The following is a 20,689-nucleotide window of genomic DNA, read 5'->3' on the forward strand; positions in this document are numbered from 1 at the left end:
TCTCCTGTTCACTTATGTATTCATGAAGTTTTTTTATTTCCAAGATCGTCTTAAAATTTTAACCGTGAGTTTAAAAAGCTCATGTGCAACTCTCGAACCAAACAGATTTTACGTTTGTCCCGAATATGTTTCAGAATTTCCCCATTTTTAATTTTAAAACAATTCCTTCACACGAGTCCTTGTTGATTTCTAATTTTTTAAGTCTGTCTTATTAGCAGTGTCATAGATCAGTGCACTATATTTATATATTGGTTGATTATTAATTTTATTTATCTTGAGCAGTGTTAAAATAATATCTGAGTTGATAGGTCATCGAGCAAGATTTAGCTGCCCCTATCAAAATTTTATCGATATGTGTTTTGAAATTCAATTTTCCATCAATTATTAAACCTAAAAACTATTGGTAGAGGTTTTCTTCCTGTTAATTTCTTAGGTGGTTTTTTTGTTCTTCTTGCTTATGCTTAATTTGTTCTCCAAAAACTAATTTCCAACCTTGCTTGTATCAGAAATCATCTGCTGCTGATTTTCTGTTTGAGTTGTTGTATACAACGCGCAATGATCAGCAAACAGTACAACTTAAATATGCCTATAGACGTTTGGCAAATCATTTATATACCGCAAAAACAACAAAGGACCCAAGCCTGAACCTTGTGGAAAACGGTATTAGATTGTTTTTGTGTCTGATATTGAATTGTTATAACTAACGTACTACTTACGATATTCAAGTTACGACCTCAAAAGATAAACAACCTTACCTCGTAAACCGTATAGTTCGCATTTTTCCAGTAAGATTTTGTGATCAACTGTGTCGAACGCTTTTGTAAGATCTTTTATTGTACACACGGAGCCAACGTTATCTTCTAAGTTCTCCACTATTCGTTCAGTGAGTTGAAATGTGCTCATCAAATGTGCTTTTTTTTATTTCAGAATCCGTGCTGACATGCTGTTATTACATCATAACTGTTCAGAAAACTTCTCTGCGATTAATAATCAACTTTTCGAAACTTTTTTTTGAAAACTACAGACCTAAAGAATACATATATATCTGTAGTTAACACAATCTGCCATTTTTATGAATTGGTTGAACTTGAGCAATCTTAAAAATTGAAGGATAATATGGCAACTCTACACATTGATTGAAAAGGCAACTCAGTAGCTCAGACATAACCGGACTAATTCTTTTGATTAGTTTTTCTATCTTTGGTTGTAACCATCAAGGCTGTTTTTATCTTCAGGATTTTATTTAATTCATAAATTTCTTGGGGTGAATTATTTTCAAAAAACATTGTATTTTCATACTCTACATTATTTTAAAGATTTTTTGGTGTTATATTACCTTCGATTAGCGTCTGACCATTTTTCAATTAAAACAATTGTTAAGTTTTTCTGCGTTCGGAATTCCGTGCTTCGAACTCACTTGTTTTTTCTTTTTTCTGATCCCATCTATGACTTTATAAAAACTTTTTGAACTTTTATGGCTCAAAGAATTTTATGATTTTCGACAAGTTTTTCACTTTTTTCTTTGTTCCTGGACTTTATCAAGATTACAATCACTCTTCTTGTCCAATTTTTTTTTGTACATTTTTTCATTACTCTTATTTTCAATTTTAGCTGTTACCCAACTTTTTCAATTTTTTTTATTGGGAGCTTAGGAATAAGTTTTTCACTAGTAGATTGGATAGCTTTTTGTTGCTGTGAAAAGCAATCCTTCCAATTTTAGTATCGTTTTTCAACTTAATTTTTTCAGTGGTCTGCCACAGCGCAACATTGAACTTCAACAGTCTCATGGTTATCCAAAACGTGCCAGTTATCAAAAATTTCAAGATTATGTTTTCCAAGCATAGTTTTGTCTCCAATTAGAAGTGGTGCTCCAATTTTTACCGCCTCGTGATCCGATATAGAGTTGTGTTGGACCATGACTATCGCATAAAAAAAGGTAAAAAAATTTATTTATCGTTGGCTGGCTGCTCTTCGTTTTACGAGTACTTTCATTTTTCAATAAAATTAACCTAAAAAAAAGAGACTGTTTTCAAGATATAGAGGCTCCTTACACAGCGCGCATATCACCAGGTTGCATTTAAACTCGAGAAGATAAGCTTTTAATTGATCAAAAAATTCACAATTGTTCATTTGAGGTACTTTATAGACAATGGTTACAAAATTTTCTCTACGCTGTTTTCGAATAAAATAGCGAAAATTTGCATTTCGTCTGAAGTGACTTCTTTAATTCTGTTATTTGAAATACCTTCGCGTACGTAGAAACCAACACCTCCACCGCGTCTGTTCCTACTCAATGTTTCTATTGATTGTTAACATGCCAATTTGAATACCAAACTCCATATAATCTTTCAGCCATGTGTCAGTAAGAGCTATGATTTGCGACCTATTAGTTTTATTTTCAAGAAAAAGATCTAAGGATTCATGATTGGACATTAAGCTAAAGGTGTTACTCCTTTTTCCGACCTTTTCCGATTGTTATCTGGCCAATGTACTTTAACATAATGGTTTTTGATTTTATTTGCTCAAATTTTCAGAAGCACTTTTTTGTATTTTAAAACAGTTTTATTTTACTTTGAAGTGATTTTATTAAAAGACTGACTTTTTCTTGCTTCAGTCATTTTTGTTTACACTTTGAAAATTAACTTAAGATTTTTTGTTCAACCATAGTTGCTGAAAATTGCAACTATGGATCCTTATCCAGCTTAAGACACCTCTCAATCCGGTTGCTGAAAATCGCAACCAAGAAAGGTATTTTTTTTCGGATGAGCTCAATTGCTGAAAATCGAAAATGCTAATTGAAAAAGTTGACAGAAAAAAAACTAAGAAATGAGGTACACATTTTTTAAGAACTATGCTTCAGTTGCAATAATATTTTAGAAAGGAAAACCAAATGGTTTAGAAAGCAAAACAAAAAGCGACAACTTACCGAAAATTTATAGTTTACTACTCCCATCTCCATAACTAGAGTTCATTGGAGTTCACATGCTGCACTTTCCGCCTTCATATTTTGTTTTGTTTTTTACTTCGAGAGAAAAACTAGCATGCAGTTTCATGATTCTCTCCTCATGTTCTATTTCGGAATCACCGCGTTTAGAATTTGTCGCCCTCTTAGCCATGCGTTGCTTTTGATAGCATTTTCCATAGTTCTTAAATAGTCTACGCTGTCCACTTTTCCATAGCAAACTTGCCCACGATCGTTTCTACACAAAACGACACGCTACAATTCCAGAAAGATGTAATGAAACCATATTTGATTGCCTCATGGTTTTGTGTTTGATTCGATAAGAGGGAGTCGCTCGTTCATGTATATTTTCTTCCCGTTCAATTGGTTGCTTCTTTATTCAATTTTTTTGTATGTTGCTAATTTGTCCTCCAACCTGACAAATTTCACAATAACCGTAGGGGTCAATCCATAAGGTAGTTTTTTAGTACCCGGCATAATGTGGTACGCACTTAATGAGCTCTCCGTAATTTTAGTGTATCCCAACTTTAGTGATGACATTTAACTTCGTTCAGATTCGTTCACCCAAATGGATACTGCCACTATTTAACTCATACTTCTCTGTCTCGAAGATTTTCAAAGTTTTGGGTGTCTTCATCGAACCGTCCTTCAACTAAGATGAGCATTGCAACCGAACGTCAGCAAAAACCGCGAGCCGTTTTTCATCCTTTTTTGCTTTATCTGGAAAATTTTGTGTCCAGTCTACAGACTTTTTACTGGTATTGGTAGCATACAAGGCTTCGATAAAACAGGTTTTATTTTACCCATGCATGCAGAATGCGATAACAGTGCTCAAAGTTGAACGCTCATGAATACTTAGAATCAAAGTGCAAACCTTCAAACCTCGTCCAATACGTTTTTTTTCCAACTTCAGATACCGATAAAATTATTTTATTTTCTACCGTAACCCTCGAACTCTATAAAACATTCGATCAATACGGCAAGTTCAATTAGCTTTACAGTCCAGAAATACAAAATAATCAGTACCAAGCAGCAGCTTTTGCCCTGACAACGATTGTTACACTTGCAATTACCGTAGTTCATTTTAACAATTAGGTGAAACAAATCACTGAATCCTTGCGTCAAAATATATACTTTTGTTTCGCTTGAAATGTTTCATTGGCTTAAAAACTGGGCTCTTTGTCCTTTCCCTCACCAACGAGTTTTCGCTAGTAATTTTTCTGTTCTCATTGTCGTATTGTTACAAAATTTGACATGCTGACTGATTAGGCTATGACAAAGGTATTTGGTCTTCACATCTATCTTTGCAAAACCCCTCGTTACGCCAGAAAATTGATGCTTATGTGAGGTGGGGGGAGGAGGAGGAAAAAGAGCCAAACACTTTTGGCTAATAACTGGCGTGCGTAGTCACCACATATTGTGTCGTTTGAGGGTCGATAATACTTCAAATTTTTCCAAATGTTTTGAAGTAGACACTGCTGTACAAGATCTACAGAAAGTCCAGGCCCCAATTTTTAAGTTCAGATGTTTAGTTTATTTTATCTTATATAAATTAATAGACTTTATAATTTTTCAAGATGTTGAATAATATAGTGATAAAAGTAGTTTTTTTTCCAAAGCAGTGGGAAATGATTTTCTTAGTATTCTTTCGCCCACTCTGCGATACGTTAGGCTGAGAATACAAAAAATCAGCGCAGTAGATCCGCTTACTGATCGTCACGCATGAGTGTGGCTGTGTTATAGGCAGTCCTACATCTTATCTTGGCTTCCAAAATTTCCAGTACTTCTCCCTAAAAATAGGCTTTCTGTTCATTTCTCGTCCATAGCAAGGGAATAGTTATCTCGTTTTTTTTTTCATTTTATTCGCTTTGTTATTTCAAGTATTTCTGATTTCAGGTTTCATTTGATCGGTGTTATTGTTCCGACCACTGAAGTTAGGGAGAAACTTCGTCTCTTGGTTTTGTATTTTTGGTTCACTTTTTTGTCGCAAAATCAGATGCACAAATATTCATCAGATTGGACCGAGTGGCTATTTATGCTCGCGATGAGCAAGCGTTATCAAACTGGAATATAGACTTTTTTCGGGTTAACAACTAGTTTAACAGAATCACTTGAATCATTTAGTGTAGATTGGTTCATAATGAGGTCAAATTTCGGCGTCTCCGGTACACTTAATCTGGAGGTAACGAATACGCCTGCGATGCCAAAGGTCCTGTGTTCGAAACTGTCCGGACCTGTTTTTCTTTCAAACTGGAAATAGTCCGTTTCAAAAAAAAATTCATCGGCTGATGATTGTCCGCTGTGGTTTTGTCGGCTTAGTTGCCGTATTGAATAGTTATTTTGAAGTTTTTTTTTCACATCATAGCTGCTTTTACTGTTCTGATTTTACTCTGTTTGTGCTGTTTGTTTTTTTTTTAACTAAACTTGACCTCATATATATATTTCGTTAAAAACTTTATTTTGCCGATATTCTGCCCCTCTGTCGAGAAAAACTGGTTTGAAATTTTGATTTTTAGTCCAATTTTGAGCGAATATAGAAAGCGAGCAGGCTTATATAAGGGCGATGTGCTTTTTTAAGGCATGAAACTTAATTTTACTCCTGTAAAATTAGTTCTCGGAATTCCTTTCAGCGCCTTGTCGATTAAGTTTTGGAAAATAATATAAACAATTGAGAACATTTAATAATATATTTTTTTGATTTTTGTTTTCTATTCTTTTTTCGGGAAAAATTTTTAATATACTTTTTAACTGTTACTCGAATATGCCTGAGTTCTGGACTATTCGGATCTTTTTGTCACATCACAAACAAAAAATGACACAGTTTAGAAAAAAGTGTTTTTGTTATCTATTTTATGTTCAGAACCTTCTGTGCTTACCGAACAGCAACCGGTTATCCTTGTTCTTAGTAATGGCCATAGCTGAAACTGGTGAAAAACTTGTTCTGTGTTCTAATTGCGAAAAATCAAATTCAATCGAAGATCTTTACAAATGCACTCAATGCAATGAAATGGATAGCACTGAAATAAATATTGATACGGGATCAATCCATTATCTGTGCGACCTTTGCACCGTTGCTCACCTGAAGAAAAGTTATTCTGTGCGGGATCACAGAAGTCTGCAACCCTCTATTTGTACTGAGCATAAAATGGTATGTCTGGAATACTGCATCGACTGTGATGAACTTTTTTGTGGAAAGTGTGTGGCAAAACACCGTTCACATGCTTCCAAGTCGATGGTCGAGAGGGCAAGCGAGGTTCGATCGAAGGTTTTTGATCTGTTAACTGAATGGGAGAGCAACGAAAAGGCTGCTCTGAGGAAACGCGAGTCAGTTTCTGGTATCGTGAATCAACATGAATCTGAAGTCGAAACTCTATTGAAACAAGTTGAAGACATTGATAAATTAAAAGAAGAAGTGACTGCAGAAATAAGAGTGAAGTTTGCAGAGTTCAAGAAATCGGAAACTCGTTTCGAAGATCACGTACAAAAAGTTGGGCAAACCCAAAAGGAATTGCGAGGGTTGCTTAGTATGTCTGATGGATCTATGATTGAAGCTTTCCAGACTGTAGAAACTAATTTTGGTTCCTTAGGCGTCGCCCAATGTGAAATTGGAATGTATGAGATGAATACCAATGCATTTGGAACTACCATTGGATTTGTTGAATTCAATAAGAGAATCTTCAATCAAGTAGTGGAGAAATTGAAGCTACGTCAAGTCGAAAAGCAGCATGTGCCGGCATCCTTAGGTTAATATCCTTTGAAAACGAACGGTGCTTTTGTATTTAAGCTTAAAATTATCTCCGTTCTCAGGACATGAGTTTGTATCAGTTTGAACATGCTTGCTTTTTCCAATAAATTGCATCTGTTGATTTGAAGTTTCTGGAATGTCGCATACAGATGCGCTTTCCACTTGCATATTTCTGTATCCTCCGCCAAGCGGTATAAACAACAACTTTCTCTAGTGGTTTTCATATTGTTGGACCTTTCAGCGAACTTGGTAACTTATAAGACGGGAAACTACTCGGGCAGACTAGGTTAAAAAGAGTGCATATTTAAGCTACTTAAAAACAGCTTCCACTTTCAATCCGGCGTGCTATTTTGACCGAAGTCTTAATTCACCTTTGCGCTTACTGGGTTTCGTTGGTTAAAATAACTTTTTCACTGGGTTGTTATAGCTTTTTCAAGACTACATGAGATCTTGATAGCTCAACTTGGCTTGGTTATTTTCGAAAAAAGCATATCTAAAAAGCGGCAAAAACTCTAAATTGATAAAGAAATAAATAACGCGGCCCCAAAAAAACATCGATTGCCAAACCAGTTCAAAAAGCTCGGTATATCAGAGCTGCACGAAAAATATCACTGCTAATAATTTTTTCACAAAATTTGATTGCATAAGAAAAAGAAAGCGTTTTATCAAGACAATTGAAGGTTAAAGCAAATAATCACAGATTTTTCAAACTGTACAAAGATTTATTAGGTTCGCAAAGGAAAATGGTGACCCAATGGAACACGTTTATATGAAAAAATTTTGTGAGTACTTTTCTAAATTTGAGAAACCCTGCTGCAAACATTTTTCCGGCCAAGCGAAAGAGTTTTCTGGACTCAATCAAATCTTTTTATTTGAAACCAATTAACAAAAAAAATTGAAAAAATATTTGAAAACTTGGAACCAAAACACAGCCGTGACCCATACGACATTAACTAATTTGTGCTCAAAAAGCTTCAGCCTTTTTTTTCTGAGTTCTCGGCTACGCTTTTTCAGAATTGTTTTGATTGCCAGACTTTTCCAGAAAAATCGAAAAACTGCTTAAAAAAATTCCAATACTCAAAGAATTAATAAAAAAGATCCTGCTAACTTAAGACAAATTTCTTTGTTACTAAAATTCGGTAAGTTTTTGAGAACCTCATGACCACTGTTGACCATGATATTTTACTGGATAAATCTGACTAATATAGACCTAGAAGGCTTTTTTAATTTATTGAAATCGTATTTAGCAAACAGAAAACAATGTATATATCTCGAGAAAAAAATCAAAAGTTGAAGGAATTATTTTTGATGTCCCACGGATCATTATTGGGTCCATTTTTCATCCTATATATGAATAATATAGAAAAAAAAATCCTCAGCAAGTTAGTAACCCGTTACTATATGCTCATGATACAGTAATGAAACAACTTCTTCAATAAATAGTCTAAAAGCAGATCACCAAGAACCCTTAAACAAAACTATTTTTTGGTTAGCAAGCAATAAATTAACACTTATCACACAAATATCTAAAACTATGGTTTTTGGCAAAAATTCAGCTGCGAAACTCTCTGCAGATACAATAATAAAAGGCGATTAAATAGAAAAACTCAAAAGTTTCAAATATCTTGAATAATTATTGAAGAAAGTTTAACATTGGAAAATCATATAATTTCTCTACAAAAAAGTTAGCCAGTAGTGTGGCTTCTTTTATAGAATGAGAAAAATGCTGAGAAAAAAAGGTTCTCTTGGCACATAAAACTTCTGTTCAGCAAATTTTGCAATATGGAGTCCTCGTTAACGCATCAACTGATAGAACAAAATAAGAACATCTGGAAATGCTGCTGAAGCGTCTTAAAAAAATTTGAATCAATCAAAGACATAAGACAAGAATAGAAAATTTTCAATATAAAAAAATTACATACTTATGAACAGCTAAAAGTTTTTGTACAAAGTAATACGGAGTGAATGCCAAACTGAAATGTTACCAAAAGTAATGACTGAAGAAAAGCAACAACAAATTTCAACTAAAAGAAATCTAGCGAGAACTGTTGCACTACACAAAAAAATTGCATCATAGCTTAGTACTAGATTGCTGCTAAAACCCAATTTCTCTTCAACAGTTTGCTTTTTTGTTCCCTTAATTTACAGAAAATAAAAAAATAAATTAATAATCGGGGATCAAACCTTTTCAACCATCAATTATTAGCTACTCATAGTCAAACCAATAGTGACATATAATTAATCTGAACTTGCCTCCTTCCTTGTTTTTCGACAATGTTTTTAAAAAGAAATATTGGTTCTGGTAAAACCCTAATCTCTATTTCTACCAAACGTTAAAAATTTTCCCCTGTCATCTTTTTTGAACAAGATGGGCTCTCATTTCAATTTTTCCTTTCCCTTATCTACAAGGGTATCACAAACTCATTTTCAATTCTCGCTCTGAGACGCCTGAAACCAGGCTTAATCTAGTCTTATTGCGCTCTCTGATGTGATGTTTTTGTATAAGATTCCTAATTTGTAATTTCCTTCTTGTAATGACTTCATGTCGAATCTTGTTATTATGATTATTATGATTTTGTTTATTATGATTATTGTTATCATTATTATGATTATTATGATTTTTATTAATATTATGATTAATATGATCATTATGATTATTTTTATTACTATGATGATTAATATGATTTTGATTTTTGTTATTAGAATTAATTATTATAATTATTATGATTTTTTTTATTATGATTATCATTATGATTAATATGATTATTATCGTTATGATTTTTATGATTATTATTATTATTATGATTATGATAATGATTATTATAATTATTATGATTATGATTAGCATTATGATGATTAATATGATTATAATTATTATTATTAGAATTTATTATTATTATTATTATGAGTTTTATTATTATGATTATCATTATGATTAATATGATTATTATCATTTTAATTTTTATTATTAAAATTAATATTATGATTATGATAATGATTATTATAATAATTATCATTATGATTTTAATTATTATAATAGTTATTATGATTATGATTACAATCTATACTATATTTAAATGCGAGTGACATCTCCCATGTTTAAGCATAAAAATTTTACATGTTTAACGAAAGAATTTTTTCATGTTTAAGCTATATCGTATATTGCAAATGTTTATTTATGATTTTATTAGAGTTTCCTAGGTTTTGCGATTCTGGCCTCCATTTTTAGAATTTCAATTAAACCAACTACCTTTGAAACAGAGTTTTTCTAATGAAGTTAATCCAAAGATGCGAATGCGTTTAGGTCATGTAATTTCATTGATGCCTTAGAGATGAAATTTTTTTAGCAAAAGCCTAAATTTTGAGTTACCAATTATTCTCCCTTTAAGCAGAAATATTTTTGCCAAAAAGTAGATAGATTTATTTCCAGCTAAAAGTTTAACATGAGATTATGACTAGAACTTGCTAAAAGTTTAACATGCGATTATGACTAGAAATTGCTAACATTATGATTATCATTATGACAAGTGCTGTTTTACTATTTGAGATCTTTTTTCTTCGAAGAATAATATCATGTTGTCACTTTGTTGTAACCATGAGTTCTGCCTGGTTATGGCAAGAGGTTCTTTCTGCTCGAAGCAAAAATGTTAGATCCGAGTTTTGTCCTGACCACTGTAGGTGAGGAGTAAATTTGTCTTCGGGTGTTTTTTTTTGCTGCAAATAATAATAGGAATGAGTTTGGTGATATCTATATCTATCTATCGTTATCAATCTATCTATATTTATCTATCTATCTATCTATCTATATCTATCTATACTATATTTAAATGCGAGTGACAGCTATCTCCCATGTTTAAGCATAATAATTTTGCATGTTTAACGAAAAAAATTTTTCACGTTTAGCTATATCGTATATTGCAATGGTTAAGGTTTTTTTTTCGATTTTCCAGTTAAAATTCAGTGTTTATTTCATCAAGTTTGAAATTAGCAACCCAATAGTAGGATTTTGTCAGAGTTATCCTAGGTTTTGCGATTCTGGCCTCCATATATGAATAACCAAATCTTTTAATTTAATTTAGAAAAATTCCTCAATTTTTGAAATTCTCACCCTGTAGTTGGATGCTGTCAGGGTACTCTCAGGGGTTGCGAATCATGCCTCCAATTCTCACTTCTCAAATCCTTGTAGTTTTCGAGATATGACGTTTTTTATGATTTTTTCAAAAGAAAATCAGAAACTTAGTTTTTAAAAAATTCCAAAACGTTGAAGACCTCAATCCTGTTGTTGGATATTGTGAGGGTACCCTCAAGGGTTGCGAATCATGTCTCTGAATATGGCTGCTCATATATTTGTAGTTTTCGAGATATGACGTTTTTTTAGGTTTTTTCAAAATTTTTTAGAAAACAAGTATAAAAAATTTCACAACTTGAATTTTTCATCTCTGTAGTGAGGATCTGTCAGAGTAATCTCAGGGGTTCGAAATTTGGCCTCCAGTTAAAAATGCCCAAATCATTTTTGCTTAAGAGATACGACGATTTTTGTGATTTTTATGGTTATTTTCACAAAATCTAATTACAAATTATTCGTTAAAGTGAAATTTCCAACCCTGTACTTGTGTACTTTCAAAGATTGCGAATATTGCCATCAAAAAAGAAAACTTAAGGTGACTTTTTTCAAAATTTGAATTTCCCAACGTTGTAGATGGATACTGTAAAAGTACTCTCAGGAGTTGCAAATCTTGCGTCCAAATGCGTCTGCTCAATTGCTTTCAGTTTTCCAGATGTGATGTTTCTTAGTTCATTTTAAACTCTCCGAAGAACTTTTATGAAACTTTACAAAATTTTATGGTTCTTCAAAATTTGTATAGAAAACCTGAATAAAAATTTTGCTAAATTTGTAAAAACGAACCCTGTAACTGGGTGCTGTCAGAGTACACTCAAAGAATAGTTTTTGAGTTGTTTAAATTTCGAAGCACCGCAGGTGCATTACACGCTAGTAATTATTATTATTATGATTATTATGATTATTTTTTTTATTATGATTATTATCATTATTATGATTATTATTTTGATTATGATTATTATGATTATGATTGTTGTTTTTATTTTTATGATGATTATTATAGCTTTTAATTTGATTATTATTTTGATTTGTTTTATTATCTTTTCTATTATTATGTTTATTGTGATTATGATGATTATTATCATTATTATTATTATTATTATGATTATGATTCTTATCATTTTGATGATTATTATGAGTATTATTATTTTTATTATTATGATGAGTATTATGATTATTATTATTATGATTGTTATTATGATTATCATTATTATTGTTTTTTTATTATCATTTTTATTATTATGATGATTATGATTATTATTATGCTTATTATTATTGTTATTATGATTATTTTTATTATTATTATGATTATAACTTTGATTATTATATTGATTAATTTTTTTATGATTACTATTAGGATTATTATCATTGCTCTTGTTATTATGATTTTGATTATTATGATTATTATGATTATTTTTATTATGATTATGATTATTATAATTATTATTTTTATGATTATAGTTACTTGGTCAAGAAAGACTAAATCATCTTCCGTCTAAAATAAACCAGGTTTCAGCCAATGGGAAAACTACAAGATTTAAATGGTCAATAGCAAAGCCGCGGATATCTCAGCAACTATTTTCAGCACAAACCGGTCAAAATAAAGAATTGCGAACTGGCTGATTAGGTGTTTCTGGTGTGAAATTGACTACTTCTTCCTGATTGAATTTGTTTCTGGAATGAAAGCACTGAACTTATCGTTATTTTTTGTTACGTTTTTCAAGCATGCTCTTCTCTTGAACTCAATCAGTTATAGTATAATAAAAAAAAACAGTATAATGAATAAATGAGTTCATTCACACTTCTCCTAAGGGTTGTTGTATATGTTTTTACTCAGGAAATTACGATGGAAAATCAAGTGATACTTATCTAGTATTGTCGATGATTTATTGTATAAGTGTAAATAAGGACTTAGCATCTTAAAAGCGATTGAAACTGTTTTTGGTGCTCTAAGTATTTAAAATAATTTGATCCTTTTTAATTACACAAGGGAAGCGAAGACTTTTTTAAACTTGAAATGCCAATAAAAATGCTCAATTGGTGGCATTTTTGGTAGATTTCAACTAAATCATAAAAAAGCTTATTTAAGCATGAACAATTAAATAGCGATATCAATAGGAAAACCGGCTGATTTTCTATGTATCTGCGCATTTCGCTAGTCTCTTTGCATTTTACCTCACGTTCTACGGCCTTTGTAGAACGTTCCTTTTACCTCACCTTCTACGGCCTTCGCTCTACGGCGTTAAAATTTATGTTAGGGGATTTTTCCTTTTTGTTTTGACTTTTTTCATTCTCTCAAATATTAAACGCACAAATCTGAGATGGAGGTTTCAATAAAAAAAGTACAAAGCCTGGGGATCTCGTCTTCTTCAGCTGTTTTTCACTAAATTCCATAGAAAAAATTATGGCCTCAAGCAAGCCCATTTTTTGACATTTTGGTTATTTTTAAATTTTTTTTTACTCTTCTCAAAAACTACCCTGCCAAGACTGAGATTTAGGGTTTAAGGGCAAGAAAAAACCATTTTTGCGAATCTTACCTGCGTATGCGCTATGCCCTGAGTTTTGAACAAAAATATGGCTTCAGAAAATGTCCAATTTTAGAAATTTGCTCCGTTTTTTGGAAAGTTTCCAAAAACTAACCTGTTTCTGAGGTTGCCTATCATGGTGCTTATTTTTTTTCATGTCATGATGCTTATTTTTTCGCCGCGTAATCTGTTGAACCCTGTTTTTAAAAATAGATTTGAGATTCATTTAATTCCTTTATTTAAAAGTGATTCTCGAGACTGTTCAACGGAAAAACTGCATCTACAGTTTTATCATGTGACGGGGCAATCGTCAAGTGTGCAAACGAGTAAGTTCAGATGGAAAACTTTTTTTAAGGGTCCAACCGACGGAACATGCGCTGCGATGATTCTCTGCCTATCGGCTACGCGTCAATTTTTTTAGAACCTCAATGTTGGCATAAATACACTTTTTGAAGTTTTGTTCATTTTTGGAAACTTGTTTGATATTATCGACACTACGGCGACGACTACGCTCTCACGAAAAAAGTTCACAAAAAAGTGATCGAATTCTATTAAAAAAAATTGAACTTATTTATCAGATTTTCCAGCAGAGAATGTAAATTATACCTTATCATCCAATTTTCTCAAATTGGGTTATTTAAGAAAAATAAATTTCCAGATGTTATCAAAAATTAGTCCTTTTTTTGTGTCCTTGCGTTCACTACCCTTTTCCAACTGTCAGTTAGCTATGTTTTAACTTTATAGAGCTGCTTTTAGCTATTTTTTGCTCGTGATTTTAGGTCTCTGTGTTTTATATTTGGCCTGACACTTTAGAATTGGCTTGATTTTCATGTTATCTGCACACACAAAAAGTTATATCAAAAAATGATGAAATAATTAATATTCAGTTTCGCAGTGTGGAAAATTTTTGTGTCATGATGCTTCTTTTTTCGCCGCGTAATCTGTTGAACCCTGTTTTTAAAAATAGATTTGAGATTCATTGAATTCCTTTATTTAAAAGTGATTCTCGAGACTACCCTTTTCCAACTGTCAGTTACCCTTTTCCAACTGTCAGTTAGCTATGTTTTAACTTTATAGAGCTGCTTTTAGCTATTTTTTGCTCGTGATTTTAGGTCTCTGTGTTTTATATTTGGCCTGACACTTTAGAATTGGCTTGATTTTCATGTTATCTGCACACACAAAAAGTGATATCAAAAAATGATGAAATAATTAATATTCAGTTTCGCAGTGTGGAAAATTTTTGAAAAATCTCAATCGTCCTTTCATAAACAGCTGCTCCAACTTTTTGATGCAACAAATTTATCGCTTTATAAAAGTTTATTTTGGGCAAATTTTGCTCAATTATTGAAAAAGTTTTAACTTTCTCGACAACTACCCTCCTGCCAAATCGGAAACTAAGCACAAAACTAACATGACAAATAGTAAGATTTTTTTTCTGCATAAACAGCCATGCTCTATCATTTTGTAGGAAGTTAAATGTGGACTTAGAACAAATCATATTTTTATGTTTTTTTAAACACAGTTTTTCGAAGACTTTCGCCAAAAACTAACCTGCCATATCTGAGATAAAGGGCTCAATGGAGTGAACATTAGCTAGGAACATTTTTTGCATATCAAATAAGCCCTAATTTTTATAGAAAAGCAGTAATGAATTTAGAAAAAGAGCATGGTTTGAAACTCTGACCGTTTTGAATTTTCTCGATAACTACACTGCCATAACTAAGATTAAGGGTTCAACCGAAGGAACATGCGCTGCGATGATTCTTTGCCTAGCGGCTACGCGTCAATTTTTGTAGAAACTCAATGTTGGCATAAATACACTTTTTGAATTTTTGTTAATTTTTGGAAACGTGTTCGATATTCTTGACGACTACGGCGACCACTACGCCCTAACGAAAAAAGGTCACAAAAAAGTGATCGGATTCGATTTGAAAAACCGATTTTTTTATCAGATTTTCCAGCAGAATGTAAATTATAGCTTATGATCCAGTTTTCTCAAATTGGATTATTAAAAAAATCCAGATGTTATCAAAAACCAGATTTTTGTTTCCTTGCGTTCACTACACTTTTCCAACTGTATTTGGCTATGTTTTAACTTTATAGAGCTGCTTTTTGCTAGCGATTTCTAAATCTCTGTGTTTTATATATGGCCTGACACTTTAGAATTGGCTTGATTTTCATGTTACCTATCTGCACACACAAAAAGTGATATCGAAAAATGAATTAATATTCAGTTTCGCTTTGATTTAGCAAACTACAGCCCTTTAACCTCGAGGCCTCTTTTCGCTGGTCTCAACTAGGTTGTCACTCACTGTTCATCAAATGGTGTCGAGTGGCATTCGAACTTGGACAAAGAAAGTGCCGACACAGAAATTGAAAACACGATGCAAATGAGGAGTCTGTGTTAAGTGCGAGGTCGAAGCTGTTCAGGTATTTATTAATTATTATTATGATTATTATCTTTTTTGTTATTCTTATATTTATTTTATTTCTAATGACTCTTGGGTCAGAAATTCCAGTCGATAATTTTAGCTAAATGGCATAAAAATATTAGCGCTAGATTTTTAGCAAATTATACCCGAATAGCACTTTGCTCTGCAAGTAGGACATAGTATTCCGAGAACAGCTATTTGTTTTGGAAAAGCTGGACCGGAAAACTTTGAGTATTTTTGGAGAATGTTCTGCGACAACTCGCCACAAAAAAATAACGCGCAAAACTATAAGAAAGCGACTACTTACAAGGTCGAAAATTAGTTTTTAAAGTGCGGCTGAGGCAAGTATCGGAACAAAAAGTTTTATTCGCGTTAATCAGTAGCAGATAAAAGTTGCACTTTTGCTTTTTAATAGCTGGTCAAAAGTTTATGAACGTGGTGAAGACTGTTATATATGAAGTGAGATATATTTTTTTCTTCTTGAAAAGCTTTAATTTTGTTCACAATCAAGTTTGATTTTTCGCGGTTTGGCTTTTGAATTCTCCACTATCGAACAGCGAAAGTGTAATGGTCACAAAAATATTATCGTTTTCTTATTTTTGATGTCGATTAATTCTTATTAATTATCAGATTTTTCAGCGAAATAAAAATTTCCTAAATTGTAAATAGATGATGGCCATCTTTTGTTTCCTAGAAATTCAAAATTTGAGATTTTTCAAAAAAAAAAAACATTGTATTTTTTTTCTGTTGACATGCGTTAATTGCCTTTTTTCAAGAGTATATTAGCTATGTTTACACTTGCGGACTTTAGTGAGCGTAGTGTACTATTACGACTATTCTTTTTTTTCAATCTAAGCCACAAATCTTGGCGCTGTTTTTGTTGGCATTTTACGGCTGTTTTACAGCATGTGCTTTGACATTCTATTAATTATGAGTTAACACAGTTGATGTGTTTTTAGATCATCAAATGAACCGATAAACTTGATTTGTTTTAAACAACTTTATGATAAAAAATCGATGTCAGAAAATTTCCAGCTCAATATATCTCGCAATTTTTTGAAATGCATATTTTAGAAATAATGTGACTTGTTGCTTTCCAATCTTTTACAAAGTGGATGCCTTCAGTTTGATGGATTCTGAATTATTCAAAGTAAAATTGGGTCTATGTAACTGCTTCGTTTCTGACTAGTTTTTGCCGATCGCTAAGCATTCGCGGCCGGAGGACAGGGCGTGAGGTTCGAAATCTCAGGGTTGTAGTTAGTTTTCCAACCCGATATATAGCAAAGTTTCACAAATTCGAGGCTTCTTTCTATTTTTCTTATTTTAATTTTATAAGCTGCTTTTTGTCGTGTTCTTGCAAGTATTTGCCAAACGCAGCTTCGTTTGTGTGTTTAATTTTGCTTCATAGCTTTATACTTTTTTATCTGGTTTGTTGGTGACTAGTTTTTGTTCGGCCCATTCTTTTGGATTACTTTTTTATTTTCCCGAAATTTTCCATATCATTTCTGAGATCAAAGAGTCAATCAAAAATGCATGTGGGGATCACCCGTGCATAAGCTACCACGCCCCATTTTTAAAAAAAGTTATGGCCTTAGAAAATGTCCAAATTTTTAAATTTTGAAAGTTTTTGGAAACTTCCTTTTGTCTACATCTACTGACAGCAATTAAATTAAGTATTCAATCGCAAAAACCAATGTTAGGAATCATCATTTCATAAACAGCTCGCCCAAAATACTGTGAACAAGTTACGGCCCCTAGTAAGTGTTCAATATGGAATGTTTGCCCGTTTTTGTTTTCTTTTTTTTCTGAATTTTCTCAAAAACTACCTTGCTAAATCTCAGGGTAAAGGTTCGGTTGAAAGAGCAGGTTTTGTTAGTTGTTTCTGCACACGTGGTGTGGCGCTAATTTTTGATGAAACAAGTTATCGCATTCGAAAATCTACAATTTATTGTTAAAGAGGTACCTCCAGCTTTAGCTGGGCCTCTAATTTTTAAATTTTGTTGAGCGGCAATAGCGCAGACGCTACAACGTGTGCTGCTGAGTCTGGAGGTCCGAGGACAGGTTTCGGCACTACAGAATTTAATTTTACCTTTTCTTTATTTTTTAACTTTCGGCGCTTTTAGAGGCGTTTTTTGCTTTTATCTTGCTCGCATTTGCGATATTCAGCTTCGCCACTGTGTTAATGGCTACGGGCTGTTTCTTTCGTTCAGTGCTACGAGTTTTTTTTTTAATGCAAGGTGTTTTTTGTTGTGAGTTGTCATTTTAAGTTCGCAAAGAAGGGTAGTAGTCTTCAGTAAAAGGGTTATTTTGTGCTGTTAACTTAGAATATCTTTCAAGTAGTCATTTCAACCACTATTAAAGAATCTGAAAGATCAATTTATTGGCAGTTTTGTGTTAGTTTGGGTTATTTATTAAGTCTCAATCAACGTATTAGTCCTGATACTTTTTTCTCTTTTTTCAGGAGATGGAAGTTATAAAGTTTTTTCACGCTCCAGTGTGATTTTTCTCGTTTTGACATTTGCTTTCTTTTTAGGGTCGTTCATTTCGTTTAATAAAAGGACGCCTAACTCAACAATCGAATTTAAGAGGGTAAAGGTCACGAAAAAGGTGAACGTCTTCTTATTTCGAAAGTGCATTTTACTGAATAGATTTAACATCAGTTTTTTCCAAATTGGGTTAATTTACCAAAGAAGTCGTATGAAATTTGAAGAGCTCTATTGGCATGAAATTTTCTTTGCAATACGAGAAACTTGAATTTTTTTCAGAAAACAAGTCAGTATTTTTTTCTGTTTCCTAGGGTTCATTGACCTAATTTAAACTGTCAGTTGCTCTATGTACACCAGTGTGTTTTAGTGATTGTAGTGTAATAGTACGACTGTTCTTTATTTTTGTAGTCTAAGTCACAAAAAAATTTAAAATGCTTAGTTTATACATAGGTTGGCTTTATGCTGCTGTATTTGTGACTAGCTTTTGTCGGTTGTTAGAGACCAATGTTTGTCGGTTCCCCATTTTTAGATTAAGTGTTACATCGCAAAAAGCAATGTTAGGAGTCCTCATTGCATAAACAGCAATACCCAAACTTCTATAAATAAATTCTGGCCCCTAGCAATTGTTCAATATAGAATGTTTTTTTAGAAACTTTGTAAAAGTTGGCCCTTACTTTTTGATGAATTAAGTTATTGCTTTCGAAAAAGTGCAATTTTTGAGATTTTTCCTGTTTTTTTGGAAACTTTTGAATTTTGTCGAAATCTACCCTTCAAAATTTTGAATTTAAGGTCAAATCGAAAGAAGATGCGCTTTTATAAATCCTTGCATAGCGGCTTGGCACTAATTTTTGTATAAAAGCAATGTTGGACTTGCAAAAATCTTTTTTCGAAATTTTTTGGTTTTCTCGAAAACTACCCTGACAAATCTGAGATAAAGATTTTAATCGGTGAAAAAAAGCGGCAGGACTTTTCTCTGAAGAAACAACTAACCCCTAATGTTGTGAGGGAATTTGGTTTTGGACCTAAAAAAGTTTTTTTTTGAAATTTTGTCCTTTTTTCTCGGAGGCCTGCCAAATCTGGAAAAAGGGTTCAATTGAAAAAACAGGTGCCATGAGTTTTCGTTGCTTAACAAGATAGACCTAATATTCGTAGAAAAGTAATGTCGTATTTAAAAAAAGTCCATATTTTGAAAAGTTGACATTTTTTGAAAACTTCCTGAATTATCTCGAAAACTTCGCTGCCATATCTACAATTAAGGGTTCAATGAAAAAACCATGCAATCAGAATTTTTTGTAAAAGCGGTTGCGTTATAATTTTTGTATAAAATCAATATTCGTTCTGGCAAAATTCGATTATTTGAAATATATACAGTCTTTAAAATGTTATCAAACATGTACCTCCAGATTTAGCTGAACCCCTAGTTTTTAAATTTTGTTGAGTGGCATTGGCGCAGACGCCAGAACGTGTGACGTTGACTCTCGAGGTAGGGGAAATATTCCAGCATATCAGATTTTTAATTTTACCTTACCGTTCTCTTTATCACTCCTGACTCTTTCAGAGACAATTTTGCTCTTTTCTTGCTCGTATTTACGACATTCAGCTTCGCTGCTGTGTTAATGGTCACGGGATGTGTCTTCTGTTCAGTGCTACGAGTTGTTTTTTAATGCAAGGTGTTTTTTGTTGTGAGTTGTCATTTTAAGTTCGGAAAGAAGGGTAGTAGCTTTCAGTAAAAGGGTTGGTTTGTGTTGCTAGCCTAGAATATCTTTTAAGTTGTCATTTCAACCACTATTGAATAATCTAAAAGCTCAAATTTGAGGCATTTTTGTGTTAGTTTGGATTATTTATTAAGACTCATTGAAAATATAGGTCATGACGACTTTTTTCTCTACTTTTTTCACGAGAGGGAAGTTTTAAAGTATGTTTCACGCTGCAAAATGATTTTTCTCTGTTTGATATGTAGTTATTTTTTCCAGGTAATTTGATTTACTTTGTTAAACAGAAGGTTAACTCGACAATCAAACTAATGGGTGTAAATATCACGAAAAACGTGAACGTCTTCTACTTTCGAAAATGTATTTTCGTTTTTAGATTTCCCAGCGGAATTGGAATTTAAGCTATTAATCCAGTTTTTCCGAACTAGGTTGTTTTATCAAAAAAAAGTCATGAAGTTTGAGGAGATCTAAGGCATGAGTTTTTCTTTGAAAATCGAAAGTTCGAAACAGGTCAGTTTTTCTTCGTTAATTTTTAAATTACATTTTGGGGATATCTTTATTCCTAAATTTTTGAGCTTCAGAAATTCCACTCTTTCACTCCTATAAATAATATTGTACCAAAAAAATTTTGTGGCAACTTTTTGTTCGATCTTTGGAGGATATAAGTTTTCAGTTTTATTACTTTCTAGGTTTCACAACGAGGAGTG

At 32.5% G+C, this 20,689-nt stretch overlaps 1 protein-coding gene across 1 annotated transcript; it reads left to right on the forward strand.

Annotated features, from left to right (window-relative positions):
- The first annotated feature begins 5,870 nt into the window (after nt 1–5,870).
- Nucleotides 5,871–6,710, forward strand: LOC134841600 (RING finger domain and kelch repeat-containing protein DDB_G0271372-like). The gene has a single exon (XM_063857631.1). The coding sequence runs from the start codon at nt 5,871–5,873 to the stop codon at nt 6,708–6,710; it is 840 nt and encodes a 279-aa protein (XP_063713701.1).
- The last annotated feature ends 13,979 nt before the right edge of the window (nt 6,711–20,689 follow it).

The sequence above is a fragment of the Symsagittifera roscoffensis genome, chromosome 3 (assembly GCF_963678635.1).
Source record: "Symsagittifera roscoffensis chromosome 3, txSymRosc1.1, whole genome shotgun sequence".
Classification (NCBI taxonomy): domain Eukaryota; kingdom Metazoa; phylum Xenacoelomorpha; order Acoela; family Convolutidae; genus Symsagittifera; species Symsagittifera roscoffensis.